Raw genomic sequence first — 22450 nt, forward strand, 5'->3', positions numbered from 1 at the left:
AAACAGACCAATCAGAGACGGCCTCATAAGCTAATGACCAGTAAAATATTCAATATATCATTGCCTTAGTGTACCTGTGAAATTACAATGTCACTAAAACCAGGCCATAAAATTGTAAGAAATTAAGTCGATGGACTATCTACCGGTAAATTATAATATCACCAGTGAAATTGTAATATCACGGCTTTGACAATATACCTGCAACTTTCAAATTAAGGGATGACAAATAAAGAAAACAAACTGTGCGAGTTAAATATGATATAATTTTGTAGTTTTCATAGCTTGTATGTAGTTCAACATCAGCACTTGAATATTCTTATACAGACACGGCAATATAATGTTTCGAACAGTGAATATTGTTGTATATTTAATAAGCGCATACATTTTCTATCATAGGTACATCAAATGTTCGGAATGCATCTACGCTTACACATTTATATATGAGTACAAAATATTGGAATATATAATGGAATGTCTAACATCGATCGTAATCTACACAGAATGGCTGCAACAATAAATATATTTTTAAATAGCAATAAAGTGACACTGGGGGTTTCATTATATATTCGGTACCTAAAAATTAAATATTATATCTATTCGTAATTACAGACAAACTTAATGCACTAATTACAACGCGCACACAAAAATTGTACGCAGCCATCACAATATGGCACAGATCTTAATATTATGTTATAATAAAGTTCATAATGTCAATTATTTGATTCTGAATTCGGAGTGTACCGAATTATCATAGTTCCAGAACTTTCAGATGAAACTAATGATGACAACATTTATATTAGAGAAGTCAAATGAAAGAGATTCAAAAACCTATCACTCTCATACAAACACTTAAAATAATATTTACAAAGCTCACAAAATCTTACACATAAATCATACAAAGTTCAAGCTGAAACAAAGTTAAGAGAACATGTTATTAACAGAAGGAATAGGTCTTCAGTTCCAAAACTTGTCTGATCACAAGAGAGCACACGGATTCAATATCCATAATTAAATACAAAATATTTAATACAACTTTACATCTAACACCTACGTTAATATTTCCATAAGTTTTGATAAATAAGTAGACATATTTACAAGCAGATAACACGATCCGTACTTAATTGAATAAAGCATTTAAATAATAATACACTGAGAATTATTGACGTACATGGTGCAGGCTGTGAGGCGTACAATATAGCGGGCCAGCAAGCAACTGAGGTTCTTAGAACGTTATCAAGGCATTCAACGCATCAAAAGAAAAATCGTTTTAACACGTACTAATAACGACACGCATTTGTTGAGGCGTTGAAAGCAAAGTTCAGCGGTGATCTGTCGGAACACTCGTGACTAGTAAGATTACTATTTGCTCTTTCCATAGAAACCCTTTTTTTCTTTTAGAGTATGAGTTGCGAGCGCAGGCACAAGAGCAAACGAGCGCCACGATGTGGCACGGGTGTAAGGAATTTCACAGCTTCAGCCCTCGTCTCGGCTAGCCTTTTCTGTTCATTCTAATGTTTGCTCTGTATCTGGCTCCAGCTACCATTCATGCGGCCGGCGGGCGCGGCGAGCGCTAACCTAACACATTCCAGTCCTCGTCACTGTAATAATACTGCGGTAGTTGACTAATACCTATTCTGTCCACTCAATGTCCTTCGACAGCTGGCAACGGAACGCGCAAAGCGTTAAGCGTAAATGAGCTGCGTGTATGATGAGTCGTCTAAGTGCCTTCGCAGTTCCTTCGCCTTTGATGTCTGCCGTGGTGGTGGCGGACTCCGTGACAGGGCGGCTTCAGGGAGTTTTGTGGCGGAGGCCGGAGTCTTCGTTGCTGACGCCACTTGGGCAGATCTCCAGCGAGCAAGTTGTTGTGCCTATTGATATCGAAGTCGTGGGCCACCTTCAAGAAGGAGAAGCACTTGTGTTGTCGTTCTGGGATGTGGCTCTTTCCACGTCGCATCTGCGCCCCCCGTCGGTTGAACCCTATGTATCGGTCTTGGTTCTTCACGAGGTGGTACCTGTTGTACCCATCTACAAACTCTTCTTTGAATAGGCAGTTCGGTGTTCTCTCGGCTTGAAATCGTGTCTATGGACAATACAATCCATTATTAAATTAAGGATATTATTAAAACTGTAACATTATGAGTGTAATATAATTGTAAAACAATTAAGCTTTTTAAAAAAATATTTTAAATATGTATGTCTTATAAACAAAAAGTAAGTATGAAAAAAAGTTCAAGCTATTGATTACTCAAGTATTCAGTATTTTAGTATCTTATATTTTCTTGTAATAAAAAGTAAAGTTTAAGTCTATTATTTCTTATTAATTGAAATGTGTTTGAAATTCTCGATGAAATAAAAGATGTTTATGTTTAAGGGCTCATTTGTATTTATAAATTGATCTAACAAAGAGTGCTTTTGATTATAATGGGGAAAAAAATTGTCTCCTTACCAATCGCCTGCCGACGAGTCTTGAGCGGTTGAAGCAGAGGTACATATCTTGAACAGGCGAATGGATGAGCAGGTCCAGGCTTAGGCCACGAGTACTGATGGTGAGATTCGCTTTAACAAAAAATATCACATTTAATAATCTATAACATATTATTAATACCTATTATAATATATACAGATGGCCTCATAACAAAGCTCATGGTCGCTCAGAGGGCAATAGAGAGTGCTATGCTTAATCTTCTCCCGCGAGATCCGTTCAGAAATGAGGAAATTCGTAGGAGAACCAAAGTGACTAACATAGCCCAAATAATTGCGAAACTGAAGTGGCAATGTGCAGGGCACATTGCGGTCGGTTGGCCATTGCGGTAGTAAATTCCTCGAATGGCGACCACGTACCGGAAGACTCAGTGTTGGTAGGCCACCGACAAGATGGACCGATGATCTGGTCAGGATCGCCGGAATACGTTGGATGAGGGTAACGCAGGACCGGTCGTCCTGGAGATCTTTGGGGGAGGCCTTTGTCAAGCAGTGGACATCTTGCAGCTGATATGATGATTATACAAACGTATATTCATGTGTGTATTCAGAAGCAGTAGAACTAACTATAATATGGTATGTAGTGTGACCTTTAATTTACAGTGTGAGAAATACGGATTTATACGCGGTACACTACAACATATACCTGTACGTTTCAATTGAACTTAAAAAAAACTTATTAATCAGCATTTCGCAGGAAAATCCCTAATGTAATTTTCTACCTTTTCACTTTAGTATAGCAGATTATTTAGAGGATAATGATCAGCCTGGCGAAACTCTCTACGAAAAAATATTGACAGATGACGGCTATAATCTTGTAAAAAAAAAGGCAAAAGATATCCGAAATCCTCTACGTTAAGCAACTGTTCGCTTTCAATCTTAGCCGGATTATACTTCGTGGCTAATCGCGATACTGTAATTACTACTATTTTCAACTTATGTCAAATGACTGCACGTTTCATACTAAATCAATTTAAATTTTTACTTAGGCGGACTGCCTACTCTTACTGTATTGTATTTACATCCTCTTAGATAATAATGTTGTTGTCTGGTTCTGAAAATTATATAGATATAATTTTAAAGTTGTTTTATGAATTAAAAGATAGGCTGAGAGTTTTGATCAATTCTTGTCCCCATGTCATAGCCCCTTTACGAACTGATGTTGCAATATTCTATGTTATTGTCACTGCCTGTCGTAAATACATATATTTCTATTCTATTTTTTTTTAATAATAATAATATTGACACACTTTCATGTTAAACATATATAGCCTGTGTTATGGGTATACAAGACAATGATATATTTAATACAATATACTTACTTAAACATACATAAATACATTTAAACATCCATGACTCGGAAACAAACATCCATATTCATCATATAAATGCTTGCATCTACCGGGATTCGAATCCGGGACCTCTAGCTTAGTAGGTAGGATCGCTAACCACTCGGCTATACAGGTCGTCAATATATAGTTTGCTCTAATTAAATCAAGCAGCAGAGTATTCTTATAAAATTAAAAACATAAATAAAAGCAGCATGTAATCCTAGCAAGGTAATCGATTAGATAACATGAAAGAGGAAAGTACGAGAGGAATTCGATGACCTGACGCGATGGGACACAAATAAAAAAAAAACATAAGAGGCGACATCGTCCATGTCATTTCAATTAACATAGAGGAAAATAAAAATAGTCGGCGCTCGCTTTGGGAATATAAATTCGTTATCATACGCAAGCTGAGCTTCGGGAAAGCGATAAGTATTTTGAATTGTTAATTGATAAATTATTCCGTTGCATTATAATCTGTGTAACGTACAAATATGTTTCTTTATGCAGAAGAGAAGGCACTTATTTGTAAATGAGAGAATATAATACACAAAATATTACCTACTAAAATAAATTTATAAATTTAAATTTTATTTCATCTGAGTAACCCATTACTTTAATAATTATATTATACTAGTTTATTGATTAATATTTTATATTAAGATTAATTTCTTATTTTTTAAGTAATGCTATTTCTCCTAATGCCGAGGTCACACTACTTTTTTTGTTCGTGTAATTTAACATTTACAAATATATTTCAGTTATTAATTTTTGGTTAAAGTATTTGAAATAAAATTTTACTGCCGCATAATAAAATATCATTCTACCATGAATTTTAATTTCTTGATATATTATAAAATATTAAGAAGAAAAAAACTATTTAGATTGTACTATAGTACTAGTCAGTCATAGTAGTATTAAAATTCGAACTTTAGTACTATGACATCTTTTTAAACTTTGTAAATAAGCTTGGCTTGAGCCTGTGACATAATATGAAGTCCTGGTACATGTTTTCAGGATGACACATGATTTCCATCGCTATTATCAAACACATAATTATTATATATTCTCCTGTAATAAGTTCTCGTGGTTAAAAAAGGTCTTGTACAATTTACTCACAAAATAAAGTGCTCAGCGCGCCCAAACAAGTTATCACTTCTATATATATAAAAAAAGATATCTGAGGGGTTCCTGAGTGATACTGCATTGTACAGATATAGCGCATTATTTACAATCAGTTTAATGACTCAATCGTCTCGCCAATTCTTATCATAAAAAATATTATCGAAAATAAAGTCTGAAAAAAAGTAATTCATTCAATGACCTTTTTGTATCTTCCGGAGGAGAAGTGAAAAAAACTAGTTTACAGGGAGAAGTGAGCTAAAATTTACGAATTAAACGAAATGGTCTATCTAAAACTGTGTGCACAACAATATCACCTGAGTGGAAACGCTTCACAAGACGACCTAAGCCATGGGATACTGCAGTATAACCTCGATCGCATCCTTCTGCACCCAAAACTCTGAGATTATAATTGAATGTCTTATTTTTACTGGAGTTTCATAGTGCAGGTTGTACTACATTGAAATTATAATAAATTACATTCAATATAAGCACGCACTCAAAGTGCCCAACCTTATTACAACAAAGTGTGGGATGAAGACTACAGTAGGTTAACAAGATAATCCAAAAGAGGCCAGAAAGTGGAAGCAGTTTTAAGAGGTGTGCAAACATTCACGACACCGAAGGGCTATATTTCTTTCGTAACAACAAAAACGTAAACATTGCTCAACTCCCATCATAGACTTAGGCTAATTTTCGAAAAGACATCGTAATCTCAAATACACACGGTAAACAACGACGCTTTGATCTCGCCGTCGCATGAATTTTCACCGTGAGAACTTGATGTCAACGGATTTATAAGCTTAAACCTCACATATTTTATAATCTATACATGTAATAAAATATTAGTAAAGTAAAAGCTTAACATTGAATATATTTTTAAAGAATACTTGCTATGTGTTTTACAAACAAAAAAGTACCATAAAGAATTATGGTACTTTCACTTGTCAGGGCATTCTTCAATAACTACTGAATAGAATTAAAACTAATATCGCATGAAACGATTTAAGGCTCTTACTTGAAAAAAATATTCTTCTCAATTTCTCATTGTGTAGCATTTCTGATAAGTTTGGTTTATTCGATCTATTATTTTTAGTTGGTTATTGAAAATATTACAAAATTACGATACTTGATAAAAATTTCAAAGCAAAAGAAGAGATGTCGTAGATAACCGAGGGTTTAAACAAAAACTAGATGATTTCTATAGACTGAGGCGGGGGGACTTTATTATGAGAAGATGAGGAAGACGTTCAAATTATGCTTAACGACACGTCTTGTCAAATAACTGCAGTGCCGTTAAGCATTCTTGAAAACCCTAAAATTCTGAGCGGCTCCACCAATGCACTCGTCAACGTGGGACAAGTCTCATTGGCCAAGAGACTTCACTAATGCGCCCTTCAAATGAAAGGAAACAGGGATGGCACACTACTTCTTGGTAGCAGATGAGCCATTGTGGGGGGCATATGAAGCGGCTGCATCCTGTACTAAGCCTCCTGCTATGATTGGACTTCATTACCACGTGTATATTCGCAAGCGCTTAAAATAATTAATAATTGCAATATTTGATAAGGATTATCATACATTGTACTATTCTGTTTCCTCTAACCCAAGTTAACAATAGTAGACTTAGAAGTTTGATTATTTCTTAAATAATTTATAACATTTAAAACTAATTTATTGATAAATTTTGTGTACTACTACTCCAAAAAAGTGCTGACACTAGAGTGAAAGGTATTTCTGAGGGTAAGCCACAAGTCTTCACCGTTTCAATTTATTTTGAATGTATACCCTTAATAAGGAGTAAGGAGTTTATTTCGGCGAACTCTATTTTAGTCCTTAACTTCACACAATATGATAAAACTAAAATATTTACCCTTATACTTTAAACAGCAGCTAAGGAGTGTTTTTTCTCATTCTGACTTAGGTTAATAGAAGAAGACAGAATGAAAATTAGCAATGCTTTAAGTTAGCAGTGAATAATGAATAAGGGGGTTAGTATAATACAAATCGCGTACTATACCGATCAGTCTAGATTTTTCTAGAAAACATTCAAAAGTTCATTTCAAAGATCGAATATCGGTCACAAACAATATCAACAAATCTATAAGCCAATAAAATAAACGTATTCAAATTAAGAAACGCGGTAGTAACAGACTATGTTACAAACCAGACAATGATTGTCGTAAATTTGTATGTATTTTCACGGCTCGTACAATTTCTTTGTGAGGCTCTGGCGATTTTCATTTGAAAACTGTTACATTCTTGATTCGATACGCCCTTTCCAAACAACATGCCGCACTATCGGTATTTATCAGTCAAAGACTTGGTTCACAACTACTGAACGGTACTGAGCGAATTTCAAATAAAAGTAAGCTGTGTTTGGAAATTGATAATGGAATTAAGAAGTCTAGATTTTTATCTGTTTATATTATGTTTTTGATAGGTTTTCAAGGCGTTTTTATTAGAATATTTCATTGCGATGTTGTATTTAAAAAAATCATATTTAATAGTTCTTTATTTCATTCAAGAAATATAATTATGTAGAATTTTGTTTTAGAATAAGAGCTATTGTTAATTTATTTAAAAAACTTCTACTAAAACCTTCCGATAAGTGAAACCTAGGGAAAAATGTCTTTGATTATTCAAAAGTGATTATTAGAAGACGACGTGAAGAAAAATTTGGAGAGACAGGAATATAATGCTAATTTACTTATACTTCTGTGTGTTGCCGAAACTTGGACATTACGAGAAGAAAAAAATAGACGCTATGAAAATGTGATATCGAAGCCTTCTCCAGTATTTTGTTGTGGGGCAGTGCAGATAATATCAATACCATCTTCGTGCTGATGAGAACTATTGCACCTTAAAACCAGGTCCTGGGGAATCGTTAAGAGAAAGGTTTAAAGAAATAAACATGTATAACTGTTGCATATTCATGAAAATGCTATGAATGTTCTTGGGCACATTAACGAAATTGCTAGTTGAAATTGCATGCACAATTTCCTACAATAGCTAAGCCTTTGAGTACTGTGAACTGAATTTGGCAACAAAAGAATCTCAATTCTCAAAGAAATTCGTATCGCAGCATCTATCTACGAGAGTAGTGTCTTGTAGTAGCTAGAACGTCTTGTAGTCCAGTATAAAGTGCTGTGGGTAGACCCGTGTATACTTTTACTAGAATTATTAACAAAACAAACAGCGACCGCACTATCAAGAGTGTACCGAAAAGAAATCTAAGTTCAAAAACGTGTATTCTACATAATTGTTCTTCTTACAGTTTTCTTGAAGTTTTATTGTACCAGAAGAAATAAATATTATTGCACCAGGTTTTAATGTTAACTGCCGATATTATCTTAGGGACTATTTGAAAGTAGGTGACTATTATACCTAATTTATATTTATTTAAATATGACATCTTTATAACATGCGGGTTTTTTGATTAACATATTAGATGATCGAATAGACGTAAAATAAAAAGTTGGCGCCATAATAGTTTTTAATTTAATATCTTATAACATATTATAAACATATAAAAACTTATATAAAATATGTGCAAAAAACTATTGGCCAAAACCACGTAATCTGTAGATTTTTTTACTTGATAACAAGAAATATTGTAAATAATTTAGATTATAAATAATCCTCGGAATACTAATTTCCGTTTGTTTCTTTCCTTAGTGAGTAATAGTGAATGTCCGGTAATCAACTGATAAACTTTTGATAATATCTTAATCGTAACCTGCATTCCCTTGATATAGATATGTAAACGATAATATAGTGTGTGGCTTAAAGTAGTATTCCTTTATATCGTTTATTACTTTCCTTTTCAATTTCATACATTTTAACTTTAATATCACACGTACAATTGCTGGATAATTGATGATAAAAGTATTGGAATGCAATTGCATTGTGCGGGTTTTAAAGCTAGAGTTACGGTCACTGTTCAAGATTCAGGATTCTAATACGTCTACTGAATGCGTATAGGAGTCTTTGTAGGTGCCAAATATGTGTTTCAGATAATGAGAATGTAACATAAATGTTATAAATACCAAGGCGCTGCGTGGCCACTGTCGTATGGTATCATCGACAAAATAGAATCATGATCCACTGCTAATAATTCTTTTAAAATCATTAAAACACACACGAAAAAGTTTGCATGACAATTGGTAGACTGTCAGTGTCTAATAAAATGATAACAGTTATTTTGGAAATGTATGTTCAAGCTAATTTCGACCTACTTGTTCATTATGACTTTTTTTAAAACAATAAGGGACGAGACGAGCAGGACGTTCAGCTGATGGTGATTGATTCGCCCTGCCCATTACAATACAGTGCCGCTCAGGATTCTTGAAAAACCCAAGAATAGTAAGCGACACTACAACTGTGCTCATCACCTTGAGACAAGATATTAAATCTTATTTGCCCAGTTATTTCACTAGCTACTGCGCCCTTCAGACCGAAACTCAATAACGCTTTCACATTACTGCGTCACGGCAGGAATAGGCACCGTTGTGGTACCCATAATCTAGCCGGCATCCTGTGCAATGGAGCCTCCCACTTGTGAACTTTCTTCTGTAACCTGTGTAATATTTTAATTGACTAGCCGTAAACAGACAGCCACGCATGGATTTAGATCCTTAGTATTTTGAACATTAACTGCCGTTTTCAATAAGCTATCTATCCTTAGTTTAACTTACTAGAGGTAGACAAATCTATCTAGCAAGAGGTAGACATTGTCAATATACTCCGGCTAGGTAAAATTAAATGCACCACAATACCAGTATGGCGTAAAGGTAGATGCTCTAGGAAGTCACGGACTATACTGGCTTTAAGGACCAAGTCATCACAAAGCATTTGTTGCTTTTTTACCAGATTTTTTAGAGCCGAATAGTATTATATATATATATTCCACTGGCATATTCCCTATTTGGGGTCGGCCCTCCTGATACAAGATCGCCACTGTTTGCGATCTTGGGTCATTACTGGCGTTAGGCCTAGCATCGTCATGTCTTTGCTAATGGTTCTAGTCCAGGTAGTTGGTGGGCGGCCTCTGCCTCTTTTCGCCTCATCCATATCCATGACTCGTATCGTCATGTGGTGTTTGTCCCTACGCATTACATGACCATAACAGCGTAATCGGCCTTCCTGCATTTTATGATGTATAGGTACAATTTTAAAGGTGCCTCGGATATACTCATTACGAATTTTGTCTAACAGTGTAACACCCCCAGACCAACGCAACATTATGATGACATGCACTTTTTGTTCCTCACAGTTTCTCATTCCCCAGCATTCGGATCCATAGATACAATAAGGCAAACAATTTTTTAATATGTATTTGTAAAACATTTTTTTAACAAAAAAAATCAGTGCAGAAAAGTTTAAATCTCTACATTTTAATAATACTTATTTTATAATGATTGATGCAATAGCAATATTACAGTAAAATTACTTTCAACTTCTATATAGATATCCTACTAATATTATAAATGCGAATGTTTGTGAGTGTGTGTGTATGTTTGTTACGTCTTCACAAAAAAACCACTGAATGGATTTTAATGAAACTTTACAATAATATAGCTTACACATCAGAATGACACATAGGGTACAATTTATAAAGATATACTGTGTATTATCCAAAATATAACGATAAGTGTCAAGAAGTAGGAAAAAAATGCTGCAACTTGTGAGCTGGTCAAGTTTGCTCCGCAAAGACCGCAGGAGTTACAAAAATACATATAATGTATATCGGCTCAAATACTACAACCCACATTATCAGAACATATATTATGTGTACTGTAGAACGAGAAAAGCACAGAGCATATTAAGATAAGTTCACCGTGATAATTAACAGAGTCTGCACAGATTATTTACGCGGAATATTATTTCGATGAAACACAGTGGTATCAATATTTATGAGAGCAATTTAATTCAATGAGTACTTTTGTTATCAACGACGTCCTTGACCCTTTAATGTAAACACCAACGTCTCTTATGCGTAACATTTATAAAAATATGATAAAAGATCAAGAAATAATTCAATATTTCAACCTTTATAAAATACGTTTACAATATTCACAATAGACTTCAATAACTATAGAGAGACACAACGTACATAACATGAACATAATATCTAATCTAGATATAGCAAGATAGAAAAGGTGAGCGGATCTATTGCTTTTTTTTTCATGACAATGAGAGACGAGACGAGCGAGACAATTTAGGTGATGGTTATTGATACTTCCTGCCCATTACAATGTAGTGCTCAGGATTCTTCAGGAAAACCCAAAAACTCTGAGCGGCACTACAATAATTGAGCTCCGTCACCTTAAGACATAAGATGTTAAATCTCATTTGCCCAGTAATTTCACTAGCTACGGTGCCTTTCTGACCGAAATACAATAATGCTTACACATTATTGCTTCACGCCAGAAATAGGCGCCGTTGTGGTACCCATAATCTATCCGGCATCCTGTGCAATGGAGCCTCCCACTTGTGAACTTGCTTCTGTAACCTGTTTAATATTTTAATTGACTAGCCGTAAACAGACAGCCACGCATGGATTTAGATCCTTAGTATTTTGAACATTAACTGCCGTTTTCAATAACCTATCGACATAAAGCATTGTACTATAACTATATTGAACATAACTATAGATAGATAAGATCTTGTCATTAAACGGTGACAGCAATGTATCCGTGACTAGAGACACGTTATTGAAAACGGCCGTAAGTCACTAGCACACATTTAAAATCAAAATTCTTCACGCAATATCGAGTTGTCAGGTTGTCTATACGTTAGTATATTTTAAATCTATATTTATTCTAATATCCAAGACCGATATGCGGTACGGATAAAGATCTGGTAGAATTTTTCGATTGAAATCTTGATTTCTATTGATAAAATCAAGTTATTTCTGTCGAAATTTTATCGAATACATTTTTAATTAAAAATAAACCTTGTTGATAACTAACAAGGCAATAGTCTACTGTAAAATATATTGTTATAAGAGAGAAATATTTTTTTAATTTGGAAATAGACTTACGGCCGTTCCCAATATACTATCTACAGATAGAGATAAATTACAACATCTCTACTGTCAGTAATTAGCTGTCAATAATCTGAAGCTCTCCCAATATAACCAATAAGTCATTGGGACGCGTGAATTGCAATTTCCATACAAACTTCTATCGCTGGTAAGCTATACGTCGTCGCATTAACAGACAGCGTGTACGGATAAGGTAAGTTACCGTCGATAAGATTGTTGGAACAGTAAAGTCAACGATAGTTACGAATGTTATCTCAAATAAGAGATAGAATGAATATTGGGAACGGCCGTTAGATTAAACTTAACTTACTTAACGTACTTTGTAAGTAGTAACATAAAAAATTGTTTTACATAAATAAATAAATTAAAAAAGGTACACGTCGTTTTATAGAAACAAACAAACAAAATATGTTAATACCATGACATTACGATTGCTTTGAAACACAAACACTAGTGTTATCTCATTTGATATCACTGCGGTAACTATTTGATAATACTAAAGAAAACAAAATGGATAGTAAATGGTAAAATTCTTTAGGAATTTATACTAAATTACAATTAAATTATTGCCCAAAGAACTAGTCTAGCAGAGTCTAGTAATTTTTTTCTAGACTTTATTTTATTAAGGCCTTTCGCAAATTTATTTCACACATTACATTTCTCGCGCCATTATAAAACTCTAAATATTTATAAATGATGATAGATAGATATGATGATACTTGAATAAAGTTTATTGCTGCGGGAAATGTACTTAATTGTTTTTTCTTCTAAAGCTAACACTATAGTAATGAAAACATGTCGAAATACTTTTTAATTATATTTAAACTAGACCAGAATAGAAATATATTTATTTAGGGATCCATAGGGAGTCCATTTTGCACCTACACTTGGTAAACGTCATGAAACCACATTAGTTCGTAAAGGGGCTATGACTTGAAGAGAAAAACTGATAAGAAACTCCCAATCCATCTCTTAAATAACAGAATAACACCATTGCTTAGCTTATTTATACAATTTTAAGTGGCCTGAATAGAACCAGTCAAGAACAATTCATTATTAATATCTTCTTTATAATCTACTATACCTAACCATAGTAAGCCTTTTTTGTCAAAGTAGCTTTAATATTTCTTAAATTTGTGCTCAATAAGTTCTAAAATACTACCTCGTATTTTATTGTAAATTTAATACCAACACTTATGAAGGAGCTCTTAACCCCAGCTAAGATATTACTCGGCACGTACAATTTATTCTTTCTTATTGAATTGATGATGATTCAAATCATTGATAATAATTCCTTTATTTCAGGCTACATGGCCCATAAAATAAATACCTTTTAGTCTAACATACATATGATATATAACTTAAATCTACGTCACATTTTTGCGATGTGAGGCGCGGGTTCGGTAGCTTCCAGCGGTCAGCGACGTCCGCGATACTTGCGGAACACGACCCCCTTCGGCCACAGCTGCACGTCCAGAAAGGTTCATATATGTTCTGTCGGGACGCGAACAACAAAAGAGTTGAAGTCTACTGCGTGACGCGTCACCAACTTTTCGACCCCCAACCGGAACCTTGTCTTCTCCACCAAGTTTTGAACAATGTCGAAGGCCTTGGTGGTGTGGTGAAAGCGAGAGACGTAGATATACGTCGCTGGGATTACGGGACGCAGGAGCTGGTTCTGTCCTATCGGTGCTGTGCCACATTGGTTATGACTAGGAGGTCTCCTCTTCTTCCGCTCCACCTTAATGAAGCCATCCTTGTCGGTCAGACCCTTCGACACAGCTCTACAAGCGGGTTCGTTGCGGGCGTGCCCGCTTCCACTTTCTGTCCTCAGCACTGTCCGCTTTCTGGGTTGCTGGCGGCATTGATGCTTCATAGTGACATTGTAAGTGAATGTGAGTAAGACAGTTCTTTAATTGAGAATTTTATTTTCAATGAAAAGAAGGGATAAGACGAGCAGGACGTTCAGCTGATGGTACTTAATAAGCCCTACTCATTACAATGTAGTGCTACTCAGGATTCTTGAAAAACCCCAAAAATTTTGAATGGCATTAAATCTGCGCTCGTCACCTTAAGATGTTAAGTCTCATTTGCCCAGTAATTTTACTAGCTACAGCGCCCTTCAGACCGAAACACAGTAATGCTTACACATTACTGCTTCACGGCACAAATAGGCGCCTTTATGGTACCCATAATCTAGCCGGCATCCTGAGCAAAGGAGCCTCCCACTAGTTCCAAAAATTAGAAAAGTTTACAGATCTACAATAAAATTATGAAAAGAACTGCATTAAAAGGGCTTTTAAAACTTTTCTACGTATAGCATCAAATAAAATTTTTGTACTATATAAGTTAAGAAAGATTACATAAATGAAGAGATAACTAAGAAAAGTAAGTAAATCTAGTGACTGCGATTAGGAACCACCATGTTTCATTTAATCCTCTTGGATGTGCCGCTGCGGTAGGTACTCTGAAATCCTTAGAGCGGGTACAGCACGCTTCTATTAGAAGCCGATCTGTTTCCATTAGTATACGTCAACTTTTAACATTCTTATTTAATATTTAATTCAACAGGACTTGCCTTGCTTGTGTAATAGTATTCACAGTGTACGTCTATTATATGTATTGGCAAATTTTTGGTACTTACTTGCAGGAATTTAATTTTTTTTAATAATGGAGGTATTATTACTCCGTCATAATGTGACTTTGAACAGATAATTCTTTTTAAAATTAGGCTATGTTTTTTTTTAATTTTATCCATAACAAAGAATAATTTGTTTTTGTAATAACATATTGTAGTTTATATAGCACTAATACTGCTCTTAAACTATAAGCTATATAGTAATCATGTTTCAGTTATGGCTTCGAAGTTATTACCTGATATATATATATTTTGGCAAGTATATTTGACATTATCCATCTTAAATTTATTTTCAGGAATTCATTACTGCGTTAGTGCCACTCAGGATTAACGACTGAACCGAAAATTCTAAGAGGCATTGCAATTCTTCACTCGTCACTGAGTCATACCTACTGTTCTGAGTCTCTAATCTCTACCCTTTCCAATCTAACCGGTATTATATGCAAAGAAGCCTCACACTCATAAATTTACTGAAAATCCGCAAAAAGATAAAACAAAAAATTCTACGCAGCCAAATTTGCTACAGTATTTTTCATTCGCAGTCGTGTCTATCCCCGTAAATTTCTCCGCAAGACACCATAAAAAACTACCAACTTTGTCCTTGTTAGACGCAGACCGTGAAATACTTAATAAATTATTTACTGGATTATCGGTCGTAGCCTCCCTTATGACGGAACGGCTACGGTTATATAGCCGATAATCCCGTATCGTAGGAGAATGGAAACAGGGCGTCTATGGCGCCTGCCGACAACATGAGTAGCGCACAGCAAACACGCATTACGGCTATTGAAGGCTTCACACTTGGATTACTCTTGGATAACTTTATCTGTGCAATTACACGCACCTGTCAAAGAGACATTTAAGCAGCGTTTATCTGAGATTAAAAGACTCACGGAAGTTACGAAATCGTGTGGATAAGAACTTATGTCTTGTTTTTTTAGTATAGAAGCTTAGTCGTGTCTGTAAAAGGCTAGATCACTTGGCATTGCGTAGAAACGTCGCTTTATTGTGTCTCTTCCACGTGTCACTTTCCTAATTATTACGGACAGGGTTTTGAACAGCTGCTGACATGATTCCTGCTACCTTTGCACAACACCCATAAACTTGGATATCACCCTCACCGTCTGGATGTGTGGCATTCAGCTACATTGCGGTTTTCAAGGAGCTTTCTTCCACATCCAACCAAACTATGTAATGAGCTTGACGATACAACATGGAACAGCCGGCAACGCTCCTGTGATTACTCTAGAATTGCAAAAGACTATGACCCGTACGCTGATTTGTACTCCTCTTCCATAATAAATATAAAAGTGCATTTTTACACAAAAATAAATTTATCAAGATCTTCATTCACGAACATCATGTTACATCTCCCAACACCGACATAATAACAATAATCCTAATGTAAAGCAATAACGTCACAACGACAATTGAACTTGTCAATATTTAATGGACTTCAGTGACAATGTTACGACCTAGTGCACATTTATGTCAATGTTAAATAAAGTATGTAATATGCAAGATGAGCCGAGTAAGATACTAAAACCGCATTTATCAATAGATCTGTTTGACTTAATTCCTGGCTTTGAATATCATCTTCACACCAGATAACGGTATATCTGAATAGAATAATAGAATTCAGGATAGCACTGAGATGGTTACTAAAGACCCCGAATTTGTTTTTGTTCTTGTAAAATTTTGAAACAAATTTTCGGTTGATCGGAAAAAGCGCAGTTTCGGCTGTAGTTTCATTTTGAATTAAATAATTTTGACAATTTTATTCTATTGTTATGGATAGGTATACAAATTATTTAAGTTTTCTTTAGTGTTAATTCCGCCAATATTTATCTTTAAAACAATTCGACACGTGTTTCGCCTCTACACGAGGCATCCTCAGGACGTGTTGTCTCGCCAAAATCTGGCACGAGACTAATTCAATAAATTTTCAATAAATTTTGTTATGGATAGGAATAATTTACTAAAACTCAGAATATTATAATTAACGACATACATGCAAAAATAAATAAAAGAAACTATAATTTTTAGACTGCTGTAAGGATTAAAAGAAGTCTTTGCACACTTATCGATAAAAATTAATATAATCTCATTTCAATACAGTGTGTATGTTATGACAGAAAGGCCGTGTGCGAATCTGTAAAATCATTAACTGTAATCAATTCATGGAATGCTGCTTTTACGTTACAAGTTAACCGCTTAATTAATGTAGATACTGACTTCTTATTGTGGTTCATTTGTGTTTATTATGAGCCTTAACTGCTGCTATGTAGTATATAAAGTGCTATATAACGCTCGACCATGTTTCTAATATTAATATTTGACTGGTCTAGCCATGACTGGTTTGATAAATATATGTTGTCAGATTATTCAGCTAAAAAGCGACACTATTAATAGAAATTAACTATATGTGAATACATTTTCTGTGACGAATGTCGGTCACAGAAAATGTACTTCTTTGGAAAGAAGAGAGAAATCTATAACTGACTGATAATACTTTTTTTTTTTGAAAGTGAAGAATATTTTTTATGAATAGGTGTAGGATATAATGCTCGTAATTTGTTAACAGTTGTATTAAAATATATGTTTGTATTTAATATCACATTTTGGGTAGGAATTGTCAAAGGTCGTTTTATTTATATGTTCGTCTTGAATTTTGTCATAGTGTTGTAATTTTTTAAATGTTTAATATATATTATAAAAAGATAGTTTTTCTATTTCAGAAGTTTTGTTTTTAATACACGTTTTTACGTAATTTTTTGTATTAATTTAATAAAAATCTCTATCCTGAAAGATCCGCATGTTCCAGTATAGTGCTGACTTACATCTATATACTTGTATCACACATAATTACTAAGACAATGGTATATTTTGACGTGTCCAAATTATTAAGAACACGCATTTACCTGATGAATTAATTATCAATAATAAATCTTACAGTATTCGTTCAAATTAATTTTGCAGGAAGGTATTTCACATGATAATGAACGCATCATCTCTTTGTTTAAGATTTTCTTTGTGTGTGAACTGTGATAAAATTAATCCAAAATATACGGAAAATATACAACAAATCATTGAGACCTAACCTAACTAAATCTAGACATAAAGAGAGCAAGTGAAATTCCTTCAACGAAACTAGGTCAATATTTTCATAAACATTGCGTAAGCTAAGTATACGCAAAACCAGCCTTTATCACTCACAAAGTAAGGTAGATATTTGTGGGATCTGCGTTATCGATGATATGATTGAGCTTGTAACTGTCACACTAATCAGAATCGGGTCATATATTTTGATAACTAAGCGCAGACTGGAAAGATATCAAATAATGCTGTTGTCATGACGGAATTGTAAGTTTGTGTATAAATAACTAGGAAAAAGTTATAACAGACTTTCTCTATCATATAATAACAAAATTAAATAATTGAAAACAATTTTTTCCTATCAAAAGGCTCTTTATACGATAAGTTGGCTACTAATTTATTGGGTTACAGGCCCGATTTTGAGTATACAATGGTTAAGACATTTAACATGTTTTAATAAAACTTTAATAAAGAAAATTGAGCAGGTGAACAAAGGTTACTTTGGTTCTCCCACGTATCTCCTCATTTCTGATTCGATCTCGCAGGGAAACTTCTAGCATAGCTTTCCATTGCTCTCTGAGCGACCATGAGCTGAAGAAGTATATAGGTACATATAACGATATACTATAGAAACTGTACCATTCTACTCAAGCAAGGAATTTTTAATTTTAGTGAAGTAGTTTTTTAAATTTTTCATTCTAGCGCTCTACAAGCGCCGGCCACACAATATTCATCATCTGGCGCACCCCAATCTCAGCTCGATACATTTGACTCGACAGCTCATATTGTCAGGGACCCAGTGCTCTGTGAACGGCTGGATCAGTTGGCGTTGCGTACCTTCATAAAAGCGCGTACACTTTCCTTAAAATCCGGTGATCACTTACCACCAGGTGACCTGTACACTCGTTTGTCATACTTTTTCCATAAAAAAATTAAATAATGTTTTATTCATCTATGATTATATTTAGTTTTATATTAGTATAAATTAATTTCATTAAATAAATAGTGAGGTGCCTATTACTTTTTAAAATTACATTTATTTCATGTTTGCAAAATTACACGAAGAGCAATTTACCTTTAAACGTAACCCAACGCTCGCATACCTTCATGTATTCGTTACAAAGTTAAGAGTTTACTAAACATAAAAGTTATTTTTTTATTCGCGACACACTAAAGTCCAGACCACCCAATAAGTAATTGTGTCCACCAGATGCTATAATAAAAGCCATATTCTTGATAAGAGGAATGTTTTTAAAGGCGTTGAGAACATACATTTTCAATTTATTCCAACGATAGATATTACGTGAGATATTTAATAATATCATGTTTTTTTAATGTTTCTGTTACTGATACGATATCAAATTATAAACTAGCTTCAATTATTATAACAGTTCTCATTAATTTACAACTAGATCATATATTAAAATACATTTTTCTTTTTAACAATAATAAGGTAGAGGTTCGTAATACTATTATCAAAAATAATTCAACAATTCCATCGATAGGGAAGTTTTAGTTAATAAAATACTTTATAAAAATTTAGAGCTGAATTTGATTATAATGGTTAAATTATAATTGTGAGGAATATTAAATATAAAACTACATATAAAAGCTATTAATTGATATTTTACAGGTTCAAAAAAAGATAGATAAGTTAGATATATAACAATGCTATTACAGTTATTGAACAATAATTCAAACCCAATTAAATACATATCCAAAAAACTATAGACACATTTCTGTTTATTGTATCAACACGAAACGCCTTCAAACTAAGTTTGTTTTCATTGAAACACCGAAGCGAATTGCCACTTCACGTCATCGAAAATTTAAAATAACCAACGTCACGCATCCATGTGGATTCAGTTCAATGAATTAACACGTCAAAATAACATTTAATAACATCACTTCCCGGTGGTTTATTTTTTACCCAAATTACACGATTCCTTATTAGATTATAGGGAAGTAATTGGATGCGTGTGTGGTATGGTTTTTTGCGAAACGGAGGGCATTATGGCCCTTTCATTATAATGTTTTTAACTTATAACAACTTAATTTGAGAAGGCGCCGCGGCTCGCCTCCGACGATTGATTTTATATAATTTGCGGCAAACAATCATCTTTCCAAGAAAATGCAAAAAGCTTAAGAAGCTGTGATGTTACAATATTATTAAGTTTAAATTAAAATGTTTAACATTTAACTTTAAAATTATCTTGAGTATAATATTTTTTAAGAAATATCTTTCTTGAGAAATAACCTTTTGCATGCTCATTCCGAATTAAATTTCTACTAATAGACTTCCAACTTATACTCATAACATCAGAGAGATCTGAATGCTTACTTTGGAACCTATATAATTAAGGTTTTAAGCAACTTAGGGCGGCAATGACAAGGTATTCTCACTTTCAATAAGGTGACATCTGCATAACCAGAGGTCAAGAGAAGCGTGGCCGGCCTTAGAAGTGAAAACATACTCATAGTCCCGAAGGTCCTTAAGTTGACAGAAATTTGTGACTGTTAACAGCGAGAAGTTTTATTGAGAATCACGCGAATGACATATTTACAAAACGCAGGTTCGCAAGCATTCTCTCATCTCTGGTCTGGTGCACTCCATTATCAGCTCGTACCACTTCACCACTCGGTTAAATTGTTCTGCAAGGCAGATGTGCTCGAATTGTCAGAGATTCAGGGTTCTATGTCCTTTCTTTGTGTGTCTCCTATCACATTTATCACGGGGATCCTGATTCTTGCCGGCAAATTCAACGGATGTCTGACACGCCACAAACTTGGATACTATCCTCAGCCACCCATATGCGTGGCATTCCTCTACATTGCGGTAGTAGAGGAACTTTTTGACATGAGTACCCTCAAAAAGAGTGCGTATTTTCTTCTATAAGGCCGGTAATACTCCTTTGATTCCTCAGGAGAATGTGGACGGTGATCACTTCACATCAGGTGACCCGTTTGTCTTCTTCCACGAAAAGCAATATACAGGATGTATAAAACGAATTATTTTTGTAAATGGAAAAAAATCAATTTGATAGAATTTCAAACATTGTTGGTTTTGCTATAATTTTAATTGTAATTCTCATTAGAGCTTCTATGACATGAGTTTCTAAATTAAACATTAATTTCGTATGGTACCATGATTTTGTTCAATTTTAAAATTTAGTGGAAATTATAATTTTAACTGCCTATAAAGTTAAGGCAGTTTCCTGAATAATATTTATAATTTTAATAAATATAATGTCGTTCAAGGAAACAAAATATCTGTTAAGAATTAACATGGGAAAAGTCGTGACATACAAACTTCCTACAATGAACATTATTTCTTAATTAATTATAGTGATAAACTACATACATTATTAAATCGGGTTTGAAGCCCAAATGAAAATCAATTCTATTTATCAGGTAGTAACAAATTTTAATAGCTCCGTAGAGTTATAAAAATTCTTCTAGCTCTAAATGAATTATTGTATTCTGTTATCAATGCATTTAAATCAAATTTTAATTAAAAAGCGTCACATATTTTACGCGTTTATTCGGTTGTAGGCGGTCCGAAGCAGTCAAATGGCGCTATCCGGCAAAATTAATGAGACCTTCCTATCTTTGCTTTACTAATAAATAAACAACCTATACTGAAGATTATTACGATGATGCAATACATAATATTCTGTTACTGTTTGTTTTTCCCCGCTTTAATAGTTTATTTTATTTGTAAGGACGAACATAATTACTAAATGCATAGCAATTGCATGAAAATAGATGATTTGTGCCTTTAACAATGTACCTTGAACAATTATTTCTGACTAGCTGACCCGGCAAACGTTGTTTTGCCATATAAAGTATAATTCACGCGATAGTTTTATAAGTAATAAAATATTGCCTATATTATAGCCTGTACATCATTTTGTTCTATTGTCAATAGTTTTTGCAGCGCACGCAAAAATAGGTTTTCGATTTTACACATTGTGTTACAAAATAGCAATTTTATTACGGATCCCTAATTTTGAAAAAAAAAACATAGCCTATAGTCTTCCTCGATAAATGGACTACCCAACACTGAAAGAATCATTCAAATCGGACCAGTAGTACCAGAGATTAGCGCGTTCAAACGAACAAACAAACAATCACTGCAGCTTTATAATATTATAGTATAGATTTTATTTAATATAACAATAATTCTAAATTTCAGACCCTTGTTCCAAACTCACAATAAAAATGAAATAAAATAAACAATATAAATTACAAATAGAAACTGAGTGGCCAAATCCACCCAACTGCTGCGTTGGTATATTGCTGACAGCATCAGTCTGTCAGACACACTCCTGATAATGCCATTATACACGTGTCAACCCTGGATGCATGATCTCTTACGTTTACCCTAGCTAGCCTCCGCGTACATTTCTGAAGCGCTACAGCAATGTTTTAGGCCCATGAGGAATACATAATTTCGATTAAGCTATCATATTTTAGGTCACGTGATATTACGTGGTACACCAGAGGAATCAAAACAGCGTTGCCGATCTTTTAGAATGATGTACGCGCACTTTTAGAAAAGTACCGATTTTGTATCATCCTGGAAACACTGCACAAAGAAGTTCATCCATAGGTTAGTTGTTTTCATTGGCAAGAAAGAAAGGCGTAACATATTGTATTGATGCAACTTAATAATTGTAAACATTAATAGCAATAACTTTTATATTGTGTTAAGTTCGGGCCAGTACAGAAACA

General features: G+C 34.1%; 1 protein-coding gene across 3 annotated transcripts in view; it reads right to left on the reverse strand.

Annotated features, from left to right (window-relative positions):
- Window positions 1-243: 243 nt before the first annotated feature.
- The window catches only part of LOC126975265 (uncharacterized), a 129914-nt gene continuing 107707 nt past the window's right edge, over window positions 244-22450 (reverse strand). For all 3 annotated transcript variants that reach the window (XM_050823074.1, XM_050823073.1, XM_050823075.1), the window contains 2 exons: window positions 2447-2556; window positions 244-2080 (listed from right to left, as the gene is read on the reverse strand). In XM_050823074.1, coding sequence (XP_050679031.1) covers window positions 1718-2080; window positions 2447-2556 — 473 coding nt within the window. In that variant the 3' untranslated portion in view covers window positions 244-1717. The remainder of the gene's footprint in view (window positions 2081-2446; window positions 2557-22450) is intronic.

This window comes from Leptidea sinapis, chromosome 35 (genome assembly GCF_905404315.1).
Source record: "Leptidea sinapis chromosome 35, ilLepSina1.1, whole genome shotgun sequence".
NCBI lineage: Eukaryota > Metazoa > Arthropoda > Insecta > Lepidoptera > Pieridae > Leptidea > Leptidea sinapis.